Source organism: Pholis gunnellus, assembly GCF_910591455.1.
Source record: "Pholis gunnellus genome assembly, chromosome: 14".
NCBI classification, from domain to species: Eukaryota; Metazoa; Chordata; class Actinopteri; order Perciformes; family Pholidae; genus Pholis; species Pholis gunnellus.
The window spans coordinates 23,375,597-23,398,350 of NC_136541.1; the positions used below are offsets into that span (position 1 = coordinate 23,375,597).

At 41.6% G+C, this 22,754-nt stretch overlaps 2 protein-coding genes across 3 annotated transcripts in view; both read right to left on the minus strand.

Moving 5' to 3' along the window:
* Positions 1 to 878: 878 nt before the first annotated feature.
* Positions 879 to 10,345, minus strand: riox2 (ribosomal oxygenase 2). Of its 2 annotated transcripts, XM_079173307.1 has the most exons (10): positions 10,301 to 10,345; positions 7,905 to 8,351; positions 6,700 to 6,819; positions 6,055 to 6,183; positions 5,855 to 5,958; positions 4,050 to 4,152; positions 3,111 to 3,276; positions 2,794 to 2,882; positions 2,591 to 2,701; positions 879 to 2,066 (listed from the first exon to the last, which is right to left on the minus strand). In XM_079173307.1, exons 2-10 carry the CDS (start codon positions 8,343 to 8,345, stop codon positions 1,914 to 1,916), a joined length of 1,416 nt encoding a protein of 471 aa, XP_079029433.1. In that variant the 5' UTR covers positions 8,346 to 8,351; positions 10,301 to 10,345; the 3' UTR covers positions 879 to 1,913. The 2 variants fall into 2 exon arrangements, with proteins under 2 accessions (XP_079029433.1, XP_079029432.1); XM_079173306.1 differs by lacking the exon at positions 10,301 to 10,345 and having other exon boundaries at positions 7,905 to 8,499.
* A 10,049-nt stretch (positions 10,346 to 20,394) lies between these two features.
* LOC306705869 (cadherin-6-like) overlaps positions 20,395 to 22,754 on the minus strand; it is a gene marked incomplete at both ends in the record, with an annotated part of 32,560 nt that continues 30,200 nt past the window's right edge. Inside the window, one exon of the mRNA XM_079172735.1 lies at positions 20,395 to 20,942. Coding sequence (XP_079028861.1) covers positions 20,395 to 20,942 — 548 coding nt within the window. The remainder of the gene's footprint in view (positions 20,943 to 22,754) is intronic.

Below are 22,754 nucleotides of genomic sequence, written 5' to 3' on the forward strand. Positions count from 1 at the left end.
ACATACGCTGGTGGAGGTGTGCGCGGCGCGTGCGGATCGGGGAGGAGCTCCGCCTTGCGCGATACAACGGATATTTGTAAATTGTCCGGCTTTTACATTTTTACTTAAAGCGGGGCTTTCAAACAGTCCGTCTCGGCGTTAAATGGGTCGACGAGGAACGTAATCTGTGGCCGCACATGCGCGTTTGACGAAAATACCGTATTTAACTCAAGCGAAGCGAACACGAACATTAAAAAAACACAAATACAAACTTCGATATGAACGTAAGAGCCGCATGAAACCGGGCAAAGAGCCGCATGCGGCTCGCGAGCCGCGGGTTGGCCACCCCTGTACTATACTATGACTTTTTGTTTACCTTTTTCAACGTACTATACTAAGACCTTTTTACGACATACAATATTATGACTATTTTATGACCTTTTTTCGACATGATATATTATGATCTTGTTGGACATACTACTCTGACTTTTTTGACATACTATAACTTTTTTTGACAGACTAAGTATGACTTTTTAATGATATTTTTGAGGTACCCTACTATGACCTTTTCTGACATACACCATTACTATTCATGGCTATTTTCCACATACTAAACTATGACTTTGTCAGGATTTTTTGTTTTTACTTGATTCTCCTTTCACCGTGGAGGCTTGACAGAAAAATACTTTTCGTCAGGAATGAAAGGTAACACGGGGTGAGGAATTGGGTGAAGTATTCCTTTCACAGACATGTATTTAAATGATTTCCATATTAAGAAATCAGGGATGGTTAAAAAATACAAAGAGGAGGTCGGTTTGAATGCTTATTGTCCAAAACAAAAAGTGTGTCCCCCCCCTAGGATTGTTCAAAAGAATTGATGGTACGAGTTTGTTCTTAAGTTTGATTTTATTCTGGTTAGAAATGTTTTGTTTTCACAAGCAGGTACCGTTACAGCAGAAACTTCTGAACACGCATAATTATACCTCAAACCAAAACCCCATGTGGAACAACGGATATGTGCTGTGGATAGATAAATCTCTCTGCTTACATCATTGGATGGGAACATATTTTGTCAAGACTATGTGGTAGAAGCTCTCCCTATTCCAGTCAAGACTATTTAGCAAACCGGTTATGCATTACTAATTTCCCGGTGCCAAAATTGGTATATAATCGCCAGAAAAGTCCAAGATGTTGGCACAGAAATTCAGAAATGGATGTGATATCAATATTAGTTATCGTGTATGCCTCAAGAAAAAAGATAAATAGATCAATAAAACTAACATTTCAGTAACACACATCTTACAAAGACTACTGTGAAAAATACAATCAAAGCACGATACCGCTCGAGCACACATTACTACGCGTGTAGCGCCGAGGCATCAAATAACTATAAATCAAAACCTGTTGCGTAGACATTTAAGGTGCGACTCCTGCTGACCTCTTGTGTCGACTGTATATCCGCCTTTAATGTCACGGCTCGACCGTTTTTGGACAGCGGAGAGTACAACAACAAAGATCGGGAAAATTAATTTAGAATAGAACTTTGGTTGATTTCATTGATATGGATGATATGAAGTTACAATGACGTAACAGCGAGTATAGTAGTGGATGCAGATGTGTTTTAGAAGGAAAAGTTAACCCTTTATATATATACCACATTATATTCAGAAACCTTGAATGAGAGACTGGTGGAACAGAGGCTAGCCCTCACTTCAACACACATCAACACTTCAGCTCTCCATCACAAATGCTGGCGTGAAGCGGTACTTCAAAAAGCTACATCTGCACTGCTGGAGGTGGGGCAGCTTTATTCAGGGGGATCCAGATCAAAACAAACACGGTAAGACAAAGAGGCATATTCAGGAGGTACTCATAAATATCAACAGATGTGGATTTAATCTGTCACTTCAGTGATATTTTGACGTAGTGGTGTGCTATAGCACAACCAGTAGGCTCTCACTCCAGAGAGCCAGGACCAGACTGAGTTTGGCCTCCTGTGTGGGCAGCTGGAGCTGGGCCACGGCCAGCTGCTCTGCCTGTTGGAGCTGCCGCAGAGCCTGGAGGTGGGACAGGGGGAACTGCAGGCCCTGCAGAGACAGAGACAAACCGATACATCCATCACATACATCAAGGGATGAATGTTGTCGGTACAGGACAGAGGGCTTCAGATGTGCTATCAGATACACATATGTTTATATACATATACACATATATATATATATATATATATATATATATATATATATATATATATTCCTATTGATATGTATATATATTTATATTCATAAAGGCAGTAATGAAAGTAACACAAAACTTAAAGAAACACAACGTGCAGGCCAGAGATATATAGTGAAGATTTGAGCCCAAAGACGATACGTAAACATAAATAAACAAAACATGAGCAGCAGGAAGGGAGGATGCTGGATGAAGAGTACACACAGCTGTCCAAAGTTGAATATCGGTTATCATGAAGAGGTTTGTACAGTCTCTCCTTGGTCAGCCAATGGCGTTTCAACGTGGCGTTCTCATTGTGCCAGCCTTCTCTTTCAAAAGGAGAGGAGAAGGAAAACCAGAGGTGCCTCATCGAGGAGAACGGAGTTCAACAGCTTACCCTGGAGATGTCCTGCTCCTCCTCTTCATCACAACTGTCACCCATCATGTGGTTCTCCCTCTGGTTCTTCAAAGAGTGTAAGACAAAGACTACCATCTCTGTGGCCTCATCCTGAAACACAAACACACACACACACACACATGGAGCTGAGCATGGCACTGACTTCAATCTTTTCTGTTTGCCTGGATATCTGATGGACTTACTGTTTTCTCTTGGCTGGGCTCCACTGTCATCACCATATGGTCTTTAAACCTCAAACACACCATATCCTCCAAGGCAGGAATCTTCCCAGCTGTGACACACACACACACACACACACACACACACACACACACACACACACACACACACACACACACACACACACACACACACACACACACACACACACACACACACACACACACACACACACACACACACACACACAGTTAGATGCACATGTGCACAAAATGGCAAAGTGAATTCTATCACTGTGCACATAGTTTGAACACATACAAATAAGCACAAACAAGCTCACATGGTTCAAGCAGCTCCTGCTGGCCGTACGGTGGCAGTCTGTTCATGATGAAGTCTCTCTTCATGTGAGTGGAGCGGACTTCCTGCATCCCGTTTTCCAGTTCATCAGCCAGAGATCTGAGGCCAGCGGCCAGCGTCCTGCCGTTGTCCAGGTTTTCACTGTTACCCTACAAACCCAGAAATAGTCGGTGTTGAGGCCTCTTTAAGTCCTGAATCCTGAATAAAGTATGAACTAGAATTACTGCCTCGTAGCAGTACACCTCCACCAACCAGTGATGAATCAGGTTAAATCCATGTCTGTCTAAAATGTCATCACTTCATCATTTTATCCTATTAATAATTCTTGACTTGTGGCCAAAAACGTGTTTCTGAGGTCAGAGTGACCTTTGACCAGCAAATTCTAATCAGTTCATCCTTGAGTCCAAGTGGACGTTTCTGTCAAATTTGAAGACATTTGCTCAAGGTGTTACTGAGTATGGCTGCATATTAACTACTGCATATTAGGGCTAACTATTATATTGATCATTTATTAATAACTTCATTAATCAATTAGTTGGATCAAAAGCTGTTTTTTTTCAGGATTTTGCTCAAATACAAAACATTTCTTGTGTTCTTGTACAATATTCTTTTACTACACACTGAGCATGCAGCCATGCACTGAAACTAACATTTCATTTATACATCTTGGCATCTCTATGTCGTCTATTTTGTCCTCATTTAAATGTGTTGTGTTTAAGATTATTATTATCATATTTAACCAGATATTCTTTCAGTTGTGAACATTTAAATGATGCACTTTACAGAGAATGAACCGGACGGACAGATAGTCAGACGGACAACCCAAAAACATAATCCCTCCAGCCTCGTCTGTCGCCGTCACAGAAGCCAAATGAAGTGGAACTTTGAGTTGTGTCACAGTAATCCAAACGAAGAGTTTTACCAGTAGGAGGCCTCTGGGCATGCCCTCTCTCAGGCTGACTTCAGTCTTGCTGCGGTCGCACAGCAAGCTGGGAAATATGTCCAACAGCAAATCTCCCCATGACCTGATGTAGGGACAGGTAGACAGGACAGAAGAGACTATCAGAGAACGTGACACTCACTATCAGCCACTAACAGATTCAGATTCATTCTTTATTGTTTGCTATCACAGTCTGAACACGATCAAACACTCAGAAACAATCAAACACTAAGAAACAATCAACACTTAGAATCAAACACTTAGAAACAATCAAACACTCGGAAACAGTCAAACACTGAAACAATCAACACTCGGAAACAATCAAACGCTCAGAATCAAACACTTAGAAACAATCAACACTCGGAAACAATCAACACTCGGAAACAATCAACACTCGGAAACAATCAACACTTAGAATTAAACACTTAGAAACAATCAAACACTCGGAAACAATCAACGCTTAGAATCAAACACTCAGAATCAAACACTTAGAAACAATCAACACTCGGAAACAATCAAACACTCGGAAGCAATCAACAATTAGAATCAAACACTCAGAATCAAACACTTAGAAACAATCAACACTCGGAAACAATCAAACACTCGGAAGCAATCAACAATTAGAATCAAACACTTGGAAACAATCACACACTCGGAAACAATCAAACACTAAGAAACAATCAACGCTTAGAATCAAACACTCAGAATCAAACACTTAGAAACAATCAACACTCGGAAACAATCAAACACTCGGAAGCAATCAACAATTAGAATCAAACACTTAGAAACAATCAAACACTCAGAAACAATCAAACACTCAAACAATCAACACTTAGAAACAATCAAACACTCGGAAACAATCAACACTTAGAAACAATCAAACACTCGGAAACAATCAAACACTCGGAAGCAATCAAACACTCGGAAACAATCAAACACTCGGAAGCAATCAAACACTCGGAAGCAATCAAACACTCAGAAACAATCAACACTCAGAAACAGGGTATAAAGCCTGTCACAGTGTGCCCAGGCAGGGAGAATGGCTGAAGGAAGGACTGAGTTCTGTAGCAACACACAGCCACTGTAAATGTTTTATCACACACTGGCTTCTCCTTGTGTCCTTCCTTAGAATAATCCTTTATCTGCCTGTCCAAATTAGCTTTTATCTATTGTGGTACAGAAGCACTATGTAGGTGCAGTCCATTTACCACTGTACACATCCTAAGTAGCAGTAGTTTGGCACTATAGAACACAATACATCACAGTTTAGCGGTCTCAAGTACGGAGGTGCAGGAGACGTATAGCGTTGAACCCATGAGGCCCAGAGCAGTCATGTTTTTCCTACTATCAAGATGTCATATGTAGTTACTCTGTATTAAGGAGTAATGATGTATCCAGTATACTTTAGTGATGATCTGAATCTGCTTTTTCAATGAAAATGATGGTCTGGTTATGTTCCATATTCTATTGACTTTACAGTGTCCTCTGTTGTATTGATCCTAGTTGTTTTATTCAACGCAGACAGCATCTCTTTATGCTAATTATATTATACTACTTTTTCTGGTATTGAGGCAAAACCTAGTATACCTATTCAAAGATTAAAAATCAAATACTTGGGAGTAAAGAGTTTGTTTGGAGCTTAACGGGCATAAGTGTGACCAAAAGCTTATTTGTAGGCATTTTCTTCTGTTTTAAGTAGATTAACGTGTGTTGGCAGGTGACCTACACTCGGCACTGATTAGACACGGCGTTTCAGTGAATGCTACTTGGAAGAGGAGCTCTCATACATTCTCTGGTAAGTGCTGAGAGTCACGTGGGTGGAGTGGTCCACTCCGGCTGGGGTGCTGGCTTGATGGATGGTTCCTCTGGGAAAGTACAGAAGGTCTCCTGCCTGAGGAGGGAGGAGATGATCTCACTCATACAGAACACACATTTTATATGCTGAACAGCTTTGTGTATGAATACATATATAGTTGAGGTGCTGTACCTTCAGCATAATGTCATGGGTCGGGCTGCCGATCCTCTCCTCTGACTCCACGCTGTACTCCGCAGCCAGAGGAACAGTGGGAGCGTAGAGGAGCCAACGTTTCTGCCCCTCCAGCTGCAGGATAAACACCTGAGCAAAGGGCACCACATCAGCATAAGTACAGTATCAACTACTGCACAAACAGCCAAAAACATGTTTTAATTTCTCTCTACCGGCTCTTTGTTACTGCTGGCATAACAAGTACTTCATACACCTGCAGCCTTGTGGTAATTGAGTCAGGTGGACTCTTAGGCAGCTATTATTATTACTAGCTACTTTGTAAAAGAAGATTTAAAAACCTATAATGAGCATTTAAAATATGTATTGATTCGAAGTACATCAACCCACCAAAAGCATGTTGTGTATTGTGAAAAATAAGATCAGCTCCACTTTGACCAGACACATCTAAATAAGTATCATTGACAGGAACTTTCACTTTTGTACATTCAGCTGAAATTGTATTCTTAAAAGGTTTTAAGAAAGCTTGTGACTGCCTCTTAGTGATTTATGGGTGTAGTCATAGACATTTTGTGGAATATGGGTGTGTTATAAATATGAAGAGGCTTTGGCTGTTGAACGAGTCCAGTCGTGGGTTGGGTGTCGTACCTCGACATCGTCATAGTGAGGTGGAAGGCCCTGGGACTCCTGTGGTGTGATGTAGACGTTAGAGCCCACCAAGCCTCCGAAGAAACACTCCAGCTTCTCCTGGATCCTCCACAGCTCATCCTGACCACACACAGGGAAAACTCCATGAGAGAATTATTTCATATTACATGCTATATACACCCTGCTATATTGATGTTTTCCTTTGTTCTTTCAATTTTAACATAGACAAAATTAGTATAATTCAGACACCAAATGTATTTTTTATATTTGAAATATTTTTGGCCCAAAAAGAAGAATTAAATGAATAAAATGTACGTTTAGTCGATATTGAAACGTTTTCAGCCGATTTTGAATTTGTCTTCAAGTCCAGAAAACATCAGTGACCCTCGATCATTACTGAACCACAGCGGTGATTTGAGCTCTAAATATTTTGGGAATCTGTTTTTCTTTGGGCCCTCTGCAGTTTGCTAAGTGGTCAGATTGTAAGAGGTTTAAACTGGGATTTGTTCAGCTGATATTCCAATAGTGCTAACCCAAAACTAACCTTCTATTTTTATTGTGAAGTTTGAAGAGCTTTGTTAAAAAAACATGCTGTTTGTTGCAGCTTGTTATAGGCTGCATTATTGTGAAACACTTTAAAACTGCACTCATTTTGATGCCAAGCTTCCAGTTTCTTTTACCAATGACGATGATTTCTTTTGTCTGAACTGAACTGTTGTTCAGAGGGATCCATGTATTTTCTGCCCTTTCAACTGTGGTTAAACAACTTTACAGTGTTTTGTTTCTCTCCATGTACGAAACAAATCCTTCATACAAAATAACATCTATTTGTAAAGAGGACTCTCTCCAACCTGAAAGCATGTTGAGTATTCCTCTCAGACTGACTATAACACAATCTTTTGAAAGGTTTTGTGGAAGGCGATGCCAATCTTTTGAACGGCAGTATACACACACTATATATATATATATATATATATATATATATATATATATATATATAAATATAATATGCTACAATACTGCTGAAACTCTTGATTTCAACACTGTATCAAAACATTTTTGAACGATACTGTCGGTCACAGAAAAGGAATCTCGATCAGAAACCCACATTGAGTTGCTGCTGTTGTTGCTGCTGCTTTATTCGATCTGAAATGGTGAAACAAGAAATCCAGAGTGGTATCTGAGAACAGCAGCCCCTCTCTCACCTTGAACCTCTGCGGCTGGTGGAACTGGATGGTGGCCTTGTTCTGAACGAAGCTCTTATGGATAACACTGCTCTTAACTCGGCCCGGCTTGTTGAACACTTTTTTCTTGCCGTTGACGCAGCGCACGACGTTGACGTCCCTGTAGTATTCCAGATCCTTGGAGCATAGGCTCGGCAGGTCGGACAGCTGGAACAAAGACTGGTAGTAGGAGGCCGTGTCGGGGTCGGACCTCTGCAGGTGGAGGGGTTTCTTTTCCCAGTACTCGCTGAAGAACTGCTCCGTCCCCATGGGCTGGATGAGGCTCTCGAACAGGCGGACCGGGCTGTTGAAGCACAGGGGGGATTGGGTGTCCATGTGCTTTACCTTGCTCTGTTTGGGCGGGAGCTGCTCGTCATCGACGCTCTGTCTCTTTACAGTCTTTGCTTTGCTTTTGTTTGGCATTTTAATCTGAAAAATGAAACAAAATTCTAAGAATATCATCATCTGTGAGATGCTGAACCTCGGCAGTACTGGAGAAACCATTGTACGGCTATTTCTGATAGGAACGGGTCACAACGTATCAGGTTTGGTGCATTCCTTATAATAAGGCTAGCACAGTAAGCTAATCAATAAGGCTAGCACAGTAAGCTAATCAATAAGGCCAGCACAGTAACTAATCAATAAGGCTAGCACAGTAACTAATCAATAAGGCTAGCACAGTAACTAATCAATAAGGCTAGCACAATAACTAATCAATAAGGCTAGCACAGTAACTAATCAATAAGGCTAGCACAGTAACTAATCAATAAGGCTAGCACAGTAACTAATCAATAAGGCTAGCACAGTAACTAATCAATAAGGCTAGCACAGTAACTAATCAATAAGGCTAGCACAGTAACTAATCAATAAGGCTAGCATAATAACTAATCAATAAGGCTAGCACAGTAAGCTAATCATTAAGGCTAGCACAGTAACGAATCAATAAGCCTAGCGCAGTAACTAATCAATAAGGCTAGCATAATAACTAATCAATAAGGCTAGCACAGTAAGCTAATCAATAAGGCTAGCACAGTAACTAATCAATAAGGCTAGCACAGTAACTAATCAATAAGGCTAGCATAATAACTAATCAATAAGGCTAGCACAGTAAGCTAATCAATAAGGCTAGCACAGTAACTAATCAATAAGGCTAGCACAGTAACTAATCAATAAGGCTAGCACAGTAACTAATCAATAAGGCTAGCACAGTAACGAATCAATAAGCCTAGCGCAGTAACTAATCAATAAGGCTAGCACAGTAACTAATCAATAAGGCTAGCATAATAACTAATCAATAAGGCTAGCACAGTAAGCTAATCATTAAGGCTAGCACAGTAACGAATCAATAAGCCTAGCGCAGTAACTAATCAATAAGGCTAGCACAGTAACTAATCAATAAGGCTAGCATAATAACTAATCAATAAGGCTAGCACAGTAAGCTAATCATTAAGGCTAGCACAGTAACGAATCAATAAGCCTAGCGCAGTAACTAATCAATAAGGCTAGCACAGTAACTAATCAATAAGGCTAGCATAATAACTAATCAATAAGGCTAGCACAGTAAGCTAATCATTAAGGCTAGCACAGTAACGAATCAATAAGCCTAGCGCAGTAACTAATCAATAAGGCTAGCATAATAACTAATCAATAAGGCTAGCACAGTAACTAATCAATAAGGCTAGCACAGTAACTAATCAATAAGAAAATCAATAAGCTAATCAATAAGGCTAGCACTAGCTGAGTCAAAGTTAGCTCTGCTACGTTTATAACTGAGAGGCTTACTTCACATGTTTTTAAACGGGGGTGTGTGTATGTGCACTTCTATGTTCTGCCACTTAAATGACTGTTTTTGTCAATGGAGTCCTGTGCTTTTGAAGAGAGGATACAACAATACTGCACCAACAGTCCCCATTAACCTGGCAACTTACGGTATACGTTATAAAATACAGAAGTTTAACAAAACTCCCCGGACACATAGTGTAACACTCATAGTAACATTCACCTTGGCTGATTACACTGTACATTTAAATCGGCTCTAGCTAAATAATGCCCGGTGTCAAACGGTGTTATCAGCTGCGACATTCCGCTGGGACTACTTTAGCTTGTGTATGAGATGCTTGTGACATTCCTGTGTCTGCATGTAAAAACTCACACCAACGGTCTACTCAGTAGAAGAGTCTGAAATGTGTTTGTGATATTAATAAGATTATGAAGCAAGCCTCTGGATCTCTGTTAGTGGCGGTGTTTCTCCTTCAAATGAGTGAACACAGATGTCGGACCGTGTAGCTACGATCAGCAGCTCTCGGCACATGAAGCACAGTGATCATATACAATATTAAATATGTTTGTGTTCGCGTTTAACGACTCAACTGTCTCACCTCTTCAACAGCAGCTGAGACGCGATGAGCCCCCACGTGAACCGAGTGATGTGTTTCGCTAAATATGTCCGACTAGAAACTCGGTACCGTCATAGAATCAGTGGATCACCGTGTGGCCGCTGGGGGCGCTGTTTAGCGCAAGTCCCTTTATGTAGGTTTTTGTTCCATTTACAAGCTCAACGGTGTCTATTTAAAGTCTGTGTTTCAGCGTTTAAAGAACACAAACGCGAAGAAGGCCCACCTGAATGGTTCCTGCAGTATTTATATATTTTTTAATTCCCAAAAATTGTGGCCAGCTATTCCAGGGAGCTAAACAAAAAATATGATTGTAAATATGGTTATAACATTGCACATTTCCAGAGAGTCTCTCCTGGAAGGCATCCATAGTGTTGCACTCAGTTGTTCACATGAAAAGTGGCACAAATGAAAAGAAGATCTGTCTGTCTGTCTGTCTATCCAGCCATCCATGTCTGTATCTTGAGTAAACACTAAAATATATATATTATTTTATAAATTATTACCATGAACTCAATTTATTTTAAAATTAAAATAGAACAAAATATAACGACCAAAACTTGACCAAAACTACATTTTATTAAATTTAAAAAACAAATTAAATGAAATGTAATAACCTCTGAACCCGGAACAAAAAAAAAAAAAAAAAAAGACAGCTGAGGCACCGCAGTGTGTTCTGGGAGGCTACGCTAAACTAGCTTAAACAATAACTCCGTGCATGACGGGATGCTTCGGAAAAAAAACCTATAATACATGTAGTGTATTTATGAAAAATTATTAAATTATAAAATAGCTATAACTTTGTGATTCTGTTTAGGCCAGCAGAGAAGGCCTTGCTGGCCCTACGGCCCACCACTGCATTATAGTGATTTTATTATTTGAACGTTAATTATGTCATAGTGTGAGTAGCCTACTTTCACTTTAGACATAACTTCATTAGGTTCCCCTCTTTCATGAGGTTTTGAGTTTGTTTCTTTGTTCACCTTCACATGTTAGAACTCCAAATGTGAGAACAAAAATAGTTTACATGGTTATTTTCAAGAAAGTCTCAAGTTTCTACAACCTTCAGAAAGAAAATATTCAGGACCAAAACCTGACAAAGGACAGTCCAGCCCCAAACATTTCTTGAATCCAACTGACAGACAGGTAGCTGACACAAACCTCTGAGGTAATACAGCGAAACGTCGAGATCTCTCTCTCCGTTGACCCTTTTGATTTTATGGCAAGTTTTTAAACCTTTGAGAGTTAAAGTATTTTGTTTAAGAACAAGGACAGTGATTGAAGTTTTTAGCATTTTTTTAACCCACTCAACAGCTCCACCACACTGAACTCACAGCAAAGGAGGGTGTCACAGGACAGATGTTAAATCGTGAGTCTTTTTAATAATATCAAAAAGGTTTGTGCACACTGAAGCCTTCCTCAAAGGCTCATTCAAATTTAACTTTTCACCTCCGGACTATACATTTGCTCTGGTTTTTATCTAAAGACTGGAGGGGAACAGGCTGCCCCTCTCTTGTCCTTTCAACAAGTTCCCTGTTGGTTTTAATCTGGCCACTGACATTTCTTTGTTCCCTTCTCTATTTAATTTACAACAAAGGATCGCACAGCAAACTTGCCCCTGTTGTCTTCCTCTCTTTTAACCCCTTTAACTTTCCTCTCCAGGTCTTAGTTTTTAATCTTTTGTTGACCATGAGTCTAGCCCGTTTTTTTATTTGATTTGCAGTTGGCTCACCTGTGGTCGGTGCTGAAAGAGCCTATTCTGCGGGGATCCCCCTACACTGCACCCCCCTAAACCCCCTGTTAGGATGCCCGAGCCGCCATGGAGGAAAATGAGCAGATCAGGAGTCCAGAAGAGGTTTCAGATGAAGCTTCTTTTATTTTGATATTCTAACATCACACCAGTCTCCACTCATCTCCACTCATCTCCACTCATCTCCACTCATCTCCACTCATCTCCACTCATCTCCACCCGTCTCTCTACACAAACAAAATGAGCTCCTTTTATACACCTGGTCACTCTAATTAGCCCAGACCATCTACAGGTAAGTATATCGATAACAATACATGTACAATAAATATTTACAAGATTTCATCCACCCAAAGATATCAATAATAATTTACAAATATTTACAATCCCTATAAATGAAGTACATTTTAAACACAAAATGTATCTGAATAAACAGAGCAACACATATCTTCACTTCCCCCCGCTTCCTGTGGTTGGTACTTCCCAGAACTATAAATGGGTGCTCGAGCCCCTGGGGAAGTATTTGTCCTGAACACCCTGGGAAGAGGAAACAAGCAGAAGTGAGTTGTTGCAATATTTAAATTAAACTATCTTTAGCTTGGCAATGTACAGTATTTACACACTCTATTGTTCTGCCACATAATTAGATATTATTACAATCTGGCCTGTTCAATCAGTCACTCATTGCAGTTGTCTATTTGTTTGTTTGCAGGGAAAGCTAAAGGAACATCTTTGTCCCAGCTGTGCACATGGCTCCCAGCATTTAGTCCTACAATAAATCTAACCAATAACATAGTGTGTGTGTTTTCCTTGGTGACTTCATCACATCACATCTCAAATACTGTCCACAGAACAGGTAACGGCGCTGCATCGTTAACCCCCCCCCTCTACATTTCTCACCCGTTCCCCTAACTTCTCCAGCTCCACAGCATTTCAAACATGACAATAACCCCTAAAAACAGATTTGCACCACGGACCTCTCCCCTTGGGGTAGAGACAAGCACACATATTACACACCGCTCTCCCCTCCTCCCTTTGGGAGAGAATCGACAGCCTTCAAACCCACATAATACACCTTCAGACATACACAAACAAAAACATACTGTAAAATACTCCAGGCCATCCAGCATTCAGAAGTTCTCAATAACACATTCAACAACACATATCCACAGGGCATGATGAGAAAGGTGAACCGACTCGCATCTTTAATCAAACCCTCTTCACCCAATGGCATAACGAGGCAACACGTTAAACACAGCACCAACACATGGATGCACACAAACATGATCATTAGGGAACACGATGACACGGTGACTGCTGTGGGGCTGGAGACCACCCCTGGTTTAAATGAAATTGCATTTGATAAGACGGTCCATTGGGGGAAAGCGAGATACGGGAGAAAGCTCACCTCCTAACCCTAACCCACTGCGGGGCATTACAACCAAGGGCCCGAAGACAGAGGGGGCTGCCCCCCTCCTCCTCCTCACGCACACACACTCTCTCAGCAATGTTGCTCTCCCATGTACAGTAGCAACACCGTTTCATCCTCTCCATCTACAGATGCACCACACCAACAACAGAGGGAGCCAGAGCTGTGTGCTGTTGAGCCCGGTGACACAAAAGCATCCAAAGGTTGATAACAAGACGATGAAGGGAGAAAGTGAAGAGCGACAAGCTGACTTCACCCCTAACTGCTGGAGTTTGATTTAACCACCCTCTAACTCCAGCAGGGGCTCAGCGGCACCACCTGGCTCCCACACAGACACCCACGCACATTTAGAAAATTGCAGGACTGGTCGCTGGACGTACGGAAGACGACCCTGATCATTGGGGACTCAAACCTCTCCCGTATCCTAACATTGAGACGCCCACACATACAGCTAGAGAGTTACCCCGGTGCCACCTTCCATCACAACAACGCAACACTCAAGAAACTCCCTCCCTGTCAAGAACCACAACACATTATACTTTCAGTAGGACTCAACAACTGCCTTTCAGAACATGAACCTGCCACCATTTTACACGTACAACAGCTGAGATCACTTTCCCCAACGCCACCATTTACATTCTGCTCTTAAACTTTTCAAATAAACTGAACCAGAGGATTCAAGCCTTACTCACTGCACTCAACGCCACCATTTCTGCCAAATATATTTTTATACAAGAGATTAACCCACTTTTTTTCAGGTAGACCTCCAGGCCTTTTTTTTAATCTGGAGAGTTCTTTAATACAATAGACACTCCCGCTGCCTCGCCTGCGCCTGCTATTATGTTCTGTTTCACCTTTTGAAGTTGTGGTGGGATTTGTTTAGTGATTTAAGGCTGATGAGGATTTCAGATTTGTCGCTGTTGAGTTTGAGGAAGTTGGCTTGCATCCAGGTTTTTATATCTGTGAGGCGGTTGGTGATGGTGGAGTGGGTGGTGGGGGTGATGGACTTGGTGGAGATGTAGAGCTGGGTGTCGTCAGCATAGCAGTGGAAGTGGAGACCATGGTGGCGTATGATGGGGGAGCAGAGGATGAAGAGGAGGGGGCCGAGTACTGAACCTTGGGGGACACCTTGAGAGACTGGGGCTGTGCGTTCACACCAAACGCGCCAGAAAGGGGACGTGGCTTATCGACCTGGAAGCCAACTGTCCGCTATTTCTTTCCGTTATTTCTTTCCTCTTTCCGTTATTTCTTTCCGTTATTTCTTTCTGTTATTTCTTTCTGTTATTTCTTTCTGTTATTTCTTTCCGTTATTTCTTTCTGTTATTTCTTTCCGTTATTTCTTTCTGTTATTTCTTTCCGTTATTTCTTTCCGCAATCAACCATGAAAGGAATAAGGACAATTGCGGCTTTGTACTTGTTGTGGAAGTCCCTCAAACGTTCGCGGTACAGATATGAGGACGTATCATAGAGCTCACGGATGCCACAAACCGCGACTATCAGCTTGTCCTCCATTTTTTTTGATTTAGCAACGGCAGGACTTCACTGATGATGGGGAGAGCAACTCAACGCTGATTGGCTATCGCGCTGGAGCGTCACGCGATTTTTTCGCAGAAGTTGAAATATTTGAACTTCTGCGTTTGGGATGTTTCGGCGTTTTGACGCCAAACGCGCCGCGCCATCGCGCCATCGCGCCATCGCGCCATCGCGTCCATCGTGTCTGTACATAGACTTTGTATGTAATCGCGCCGCGTTCATTGCGTTCATCGCGTTTGGTGTGAACACACCTTTAGACTATTGATACTAATGAACTGTTTACGGTCAGAGAGGTATGATCTGAACCAGGAGAGGGCTGTGCCAGTAATGTGGAGGGAGGACTCGAGATGGGAAAGGAGGATGGAGGGGTTGATGGGGTCAAAGGCTGCACTGAGGTGGAGTAGTATCAGGATGTTGAGGGAGTGGTCATCAGAGGAGAGGAGGAGGTCGTTGGTGACTTTGATCATCAGGGCAGTTTCTGTGCTGTGATGAGATCTGAATCCAGATTGAAATGGTTCATACAGTTGGTTCGAGTCGAGGTGGATTTTTAGTTGGTGGTTCCAGTGTTTTAATATATACCCTGGAGATGATGTTTCATGACTCTTCATTTTAACTATTTAGAATTTTTTTAATTACTTTCTACACATTTACTTTTAGACATCGAGTTGATTGGTTCGTAGACATTACAGAGGTATAAAAGTGTACTCTTTTATTGCACTTTGACTAACCCTTGTGTGTTTTATATGATTGCAATTATTCATCCTTTTATTACACTTATTCCCCCCCCCCTTTTATAAAAAAAGATACAATTGACTACAATTGACTCTCCCGCTGCCTCATTAACGCCTGCTCCTATGTTCTTTTAAAACTTTTAATTTTGTATTATTTAAATTATTATTATTATTTAATTATTTAATTGTTTTAATCTTTTAATTTCTTGTACTTTTATATGGGGATTTTAACTATTTATAATGGTTTAAGAAGGAATCTCTAAGACTACTTTTGACAGATGATCCCTGTGTGCCCTTCGTGACATTCCATTCCAATGCCACGTTTTAACCCGAACCCAACCCAACCCTCTCAAAAACAAGTACAATTTCGTGGAGCTAACTCAAAACAGAGTAGACAAATGTCTTAATATTTGTAACTCAAAAATACAGTCGGGTCACAGAGTACTTGACACATCACTCAGTCTGCCTTTGCCTGATGAAGGAGAAAACCTCTAAAACATGCATAAGATATTACGGTGTCATTTTCAACCACTCAAATTCCGTCTGGAATGGAGTCATTGCTTTGTGTGGATGGATTATTGTGTGTTTGTGTTTCGGGAGACTTTAAAGTCTGATAATTGGAAAAGGGGAAGACACATTTAGGATATAAGGCAGGGTCGTGATGGGTGGTGGCTGTTTCATGGACAGTGCATGATTCTGACGCCGTGAGTTTCACGGCGCCAGAATTCAATCCCTTAACCCCTTAAATACCATTTGACAGCATTTCCCAATGGTAACATGGTTACTTAAGTAAAGATTACTTCTCTCATTCTCTGTCTCTCAGTAGCAGCCTTCCTCAGCTTCCACTCAGATGTGTGTTGTGTTTTGCCTGTAGTGGGAGAAGCCCAGCCCTGCAGCCCTGCAGCCCTGCAGGCCATACACAGCAGCACATAAGCGCCTTGCTCAATCTGTGCCTTGAACAATGAATGGTCATCCATTTTTGAGTGAATCTGTGTCTGCATTTCTGAATATACGCTCTCTGTGTGTGTGGTACTCTTTGTGTGAGTGTGGGGTTAACAAGTTTGACAGTCTTTTTTTTTTTTCTCATTACATGACAGCCCCATCAAAGATTAACAGAGAGAGAAAACATGAAGCACTAATGGAGGCACGCAGTGTACTTGTACATGGAAAAGTTACATCTGTCATCACTAATGCTGCCACTGGGTAACCACACACACACTGAAGTAACATGCACTTTACCTCTCCGGTCTCCTGTCCATCAGCTGCTGACAGATGGTGAAACAGAAAGAAGAGCACTGATGTATACACAAAGTAGATCCGATAGGGTTAAATGTTTAAAACCTGTCCATTTCTGTAAAAAGAAACCCAACTGCCCTGCGTTCTCCATTCCACTTCAGCCTCGAATAAAGAGCGTGAATCTTTTATGTAATGTGGTGTTATCAGGTTATTTATTAATTTCTCTGTTTGAATTACTGTCAAAAACATGATCATGTGAAGTTAAACATTTATATCAAGGCAACACTGGCCCATTTTTTAAAAACAAAATAGAAGACATCGGTAATGTCCAAATGCACAGAGGTGTCATGATGAATATAATATCAAAGCTCTGCTTGTACACAACAATGAATCAACTGGGACATTTTAATAGAAATAGAAATAGTAGTGTAGTGTCCCTTAATAACACGTTTCTCCCGATTTCTGGTGTAGTGTGATAGGACGGGGGAAACAGTGGTAGTATGACCATCAATATGTGTTAAAGAAGTGGGCTTCCCAGCATATCAGTGTGCTGCAGATACAGGGGTTTCTCTTCTTGGACATTTTGAGTTTATTTGTCGATCTTTTTCAACTCAATCACTTGTTGGAAAAGCGCTTTACGGGCTACAGCCTCTCCTGTCCACCTGTTGTGATAGTTGTAATGTCGGCACACAGACAACATGAATAATAATGGTGTAAGGTACGGATCCCCCCTCACGGTTCGGCACACATGTGAACCACAGGTTAATTACACGGGTTACCTTCACCATCACAGTGTGAAATAAAATGCACTTTTGGTGCATCCATCTGTAACCATGACACTGACCACATGTTTCCAGTTGCTGTTTAATGAAGGTGGCCAACTCAGCCACATCGAATTCATTCTTTCTACGCCAGAGCTGCTTCTTGCTTAAAATCCTTTCCAGGGTGCGTTTGCTCAGTACAATCCATGTGAAGTATTTCATGTGTTTAAAGTAGTCTTCAATGTACTCACAATACATTTCTATGTCAAATGTCGGGTAACCTATAAAGAGCTGCTTCTATGACTGTTGTGTTTAAGTATCTTATAGTTTCAACTTAAGTCAAAATGATGCTATTAAAAGTCATATTGACTTTCTATCTCACAATTTCGACTATGGGGATATTTGTATTCTGTGTTATTTCCTGTGCTTTTCCATCTCATTTTCTATAGTTGAGGCACTTTTAACAAGTGGCAGATGGATAACAGGGGGAATCAACATAGTTTCCTGTTTCTTTCAGTGCAAAACTTTATTTTGATCAAATTAAACATAAAATACATCATTTACAGTTTCACACCTCCAAAGTGACATGAAAAAACACTGAAGCTGGAGAGTATTTTTTTTTTTCCTTCTCGAATATCATTGATATCATTGTGTCCTATACATATTTGGTAGAAAAAGAATGAATCATACTAAAAAGAAAAATACGTGGACATTTTAGCTTGAAGCCTTTAGAGCAGACCACGGTCACAAAACACTACTGGAACAGACAAAACACACAATACCAACTCCTCATATTATTTCAGGATAACAAAATGTCTGAATCAATAAATGATTTCAATATGTTATTATGAACATAGCACTGAGGTTACCTGTTGTGATTTTGACCTTTTGCTGTGACATCAAAGCAAATGCTGAACAGTCTGCCTCGCGCCGTCAGTTAATTACAACATTTAACAACAAAATCTCAAAGGGTGGGCTGAATCAAGCTGAGCACAGAAATATGAAGTTAGCACTCATTGAAAGACATTCAAGCCGCGATGCTGGCTGTGAAGCAGGGCTGCCACTTTGTCAATGGTCAAGTTTGAACAAATGAGCCCGAACACACAATTCATTTGAATGCAACCCACAGAACCAAAGCCCAAGCTACCGTTGTGTGAAAGTGACATGCTGATGATCCGTTGTGCCTCTGTGTCCTCCACAAGCAAACAGCTGACTTTGGAGTTGTTGTTGTCATAATGTTGCATCAAACAGCGTTACTTTTATTCACAATTACAGATTCCATCTACAGTGTTGGACCTTTAATGCCTCAGATTCTCGGAAGGTTTGTTGTCATGATTTTGTGAGTGACCTCGGTTTTGTGTTAAACCTGCCTTTATTGCTTTTGTGGCCACTTGGGAGAATGGCATGTACTATTTTATCCTTTATAAAAATATGTATTTGTGCAGCTACCAAAACTATAATCTGCCTTATAATGGCTTGATGTGCTAAAACATTTTGAATTTTGAGTTTATTCACACTCAAACTGAATTTGGGATACAAAGTGACAGCTCTAGTGTGAAGGCAGGGCTTACTCTTTATATATGTTTGTATATAAAGCATACACTCAATGAAAAGGCGTTATCTAACATTGTGTAATATCTGAAGTTGTACTTTGTTGTAGAAAAATGACTGCGGTGAAATGAAAGATTGATATAACTTAGTATACTTCCAGTATGATTCAGTTCAACCACATTTCTGACAGAATATACACTTAATCATGAAGCTAAAAAACGAAGAAATACACCAAAAGCATCTGTATTCTTTTTGTTTACAGCACAAAAAAAATCAAACCTGCGTTAACAGGAATACATCGGAGTGAAAGAGGACAACTCGTGTAACTAAATGTGTTCTGAAAAAGGCGATCTCTAGGCGAAGATCTCTCAGGACAGCTCCTCTGAAATGGTCCTTTTGTACAAGCCTGGGAAAAAAGACAAAATGTAAAAAAAAAAAAGTAGCCCCCTCCAGTCTCAGCCCACCTACAGGCATCCACAGCTCAGCTTGAAGGACAGCAGAAGGGCACTTAAGAAGATAAAAACCTCACTTCATATTTGCAGCGGTGCATGTGGTCAAATCCTGAAATAACTGCTCTGGTTTTTCCCCCAACACTTCAGTTTGCCTTAGATGACACACGTAAAGCAGCACGAGAGGCTCTGCAAAATGGGTATTTGGTTACCCAAGAGAGATTTAAACCAAAGCAATATCTTCGTATTTTAAGTCCAATTCTCAATTCAAAATACAAAATCTTTATTCGAAACCAACCATAATTGGGCTGAATCATTTACATTTCCACATCTGTTACTTCCAGTTCACAAAATGAGATATTTAGAACTTTTGTCCCCTTTTGAAAATGACTTGGGACACACATGTTTGGATCCATGTGCAGTGGAGACAGGTCAAGGATCAGGTAGCTTCATCGTGTGGATTGTGTGCCATCTGTATTTTTAAAAGTTCTACGATTTCCTTAAAGCTCATCAGTAATGTTCACAATCTCTAATATAGAGTCTGTGGTAGTTAGAGGTTCCCGTCTTTGGCCCTGCGTTGGTCAACATCTTTCCTGCAGCTGTCTTTGATATGGAAGTGAGTGTGTGTTTGTGCTGACTTTGTTAAGAGAAGTCACAGTCCTCAGCACCATACAGGTCCGCTAGTTTCCTGAACCTGGGCCCCCAGTCACTCAGGTAGTGGTAGTCCTGCTCAGCCTCGGACGACACGGAGCCCAGTGAGCTCAGGGACTCCGCCACTGAGCCTGCGCCCTCGTAGGCATAGGTGGCCAGCGAGTCGTATGGCGGCGCTGTCGGGTTACAGTCGTTCTCCAGCACTTTCTGATTTATAAACTCGCGTACATCCCCGTTATCCCGTGATGCCATGCCGACTGGCGGTGGGATGAGGTTGGATGAGGCGGGGGCCAGTCGGTGGTGTGGTGAATACAGCAGGACATCAGTGGGGATGATGTCCCGCCTCTGCTTGGCCGACTCCTCCAAAGTGGCGACAGCGTCCGGGTGACGCAGTGCTCCGATGTCGAACGCCTGGGTGTCCTCCTCTCCACCGCCCTCGTCGTTGTAGCTCACCACGTTGTCCCGCACGTCCTCCTTGGAAATGATGAGAGGCTCCTGCTTTCTCTGTCGTTTCAAAGCTGTGAATAGAACCATGATCACTGCAGGAGACAACAGCAGAAAGACATGGGGTTAGACATTTTACAGAGAATAAATCAAAGGATCATTTCAGTTCATTTCATTTTGGTAGCTTTGTTTTTATTGCTTATGACAACAATACTACTGAAGCCAAAGCCTTCAGCGACCAAGCTCCTCGTCTGTGAAACCAGCTTCCAGTTTCAGGGGCAGACACACTCAGCACATTTAAGAGTAGGCTTAAGACGATTAACTTTGATAACGCTTATAGTTAGGGCTGACTCAGGTTTGCCTTGGACCAGCCCCTAGATATGCTGCTAGAGGCCCAGACTGCTGAAGGACCTCCTATGAAACACTGAGCTCCGCTCTCCTCTTCCTCTTCTCCATCCATATTTATGCACATTACTAACTTAGCTTCCTCCCAGGAGTCTTCATGCTTTCTTGCCTCGCAGGTTTTCACGGATCGTGCTGTAGGGACTTCACCATGTGGTTGAAACAAATGAATTGAGCCGACATGGGCGCACAACAGCCTGATTTGGGTGGAAATCACACCAAGCCCCACTAGACGTTAAATCTCACCTATGCGTGACATTTGATCCAAACCCAACACTGGGGTCTCATTGGATGAGGGCCATAGGCACCACGGGGATCCCTGTGATTCGGCCATGACGTCACTGAGACTATAAACATCAGCGCTACCTACAGCCCTGAGCCATCCCACGCAATTGGATTTTTATGGGGACGCAAACAACGCTGATGCTTTGAAGAAAACGTTGGGAATAGTTCTACATTCGCTGGTTGAACAACAGACTCTTTTGGATCCCGAAGGTGGAGCGGAAAACTTGCCCTGTACTCCACCTTTAACCTGCAGAAGGAAGATTCACAGAATCTACAGAGGAAGAGAAGGATAACACACACCGACCGCTACCAAGCAATCTCAAAGTAAGAGGTGTTTGTCTGGGCAGAGATAGGCCACAGTGTGTTTGTAACCTTGTTTATTTTGTTTTAAGTTTAACTGTTCGTAGTGTTCACGTCTTATTATGTATTTTTACGGACCTTGTAAAAATACTATTGTGTTGTTGCTGCTATAATTGTGTCGTTTCAATGCTGTTGTAAGAGTGTCGTTTGATGCGGCTGTAATAGAATTGTGTTTAGATCAGTCAGCGCGAGTAAAGTCGGTAAACTGTACTTGATTAGTTAAAGGGATCAGTGCCGCGGCGGCCGAATCTGAGTTCGCCAGTCGGGTTTCTGTGTGATAGACTAACAGTTGCTGTATTTTTGCAGTTTTCTCTCGCTTCTTGAATCATTTGATTTCCTTTTAGAGATGTCGCAAGATTCCCAGATCCAGCAGTTAACTTGGTGAGTCTATCTTATGAGTACAGATAGGGCTGCACAGGCTGCACAGGCTGCTTACAGGCAGACAGACTTTGATTTCAGAGAGGGCTCAGCCATAAATCATCATGCAGAACATTTGATTGGCTAAGCTCATGCAGGCCAGTTTGAATTTAAATCAAGTCAGAGCACAGTGGCAACAAGAAAGAGCAGAGGCGGAGTTGAGGTCAGGGAACCGAAATAACAGATAATGCATCCACAGGAGCACTCGAAATCACAGCATGAAACGTCTGCAAAAGAGCAGGAGAGCGTGAGTTGTGATATGAATGAGAGGATATGAGATATTGACAGAAAGAGTTCAGGTAGATATAGAAATACAGGAGAAAGATTTGTAGAGATGAAGTGGGCAGTTACTGTGCAGTATGAGCAGAGGCAGAGAACAACACGAAAGGATTGGATGATGACTACATCCATATGCATATCAGCACGACTGAAATACTACAGTT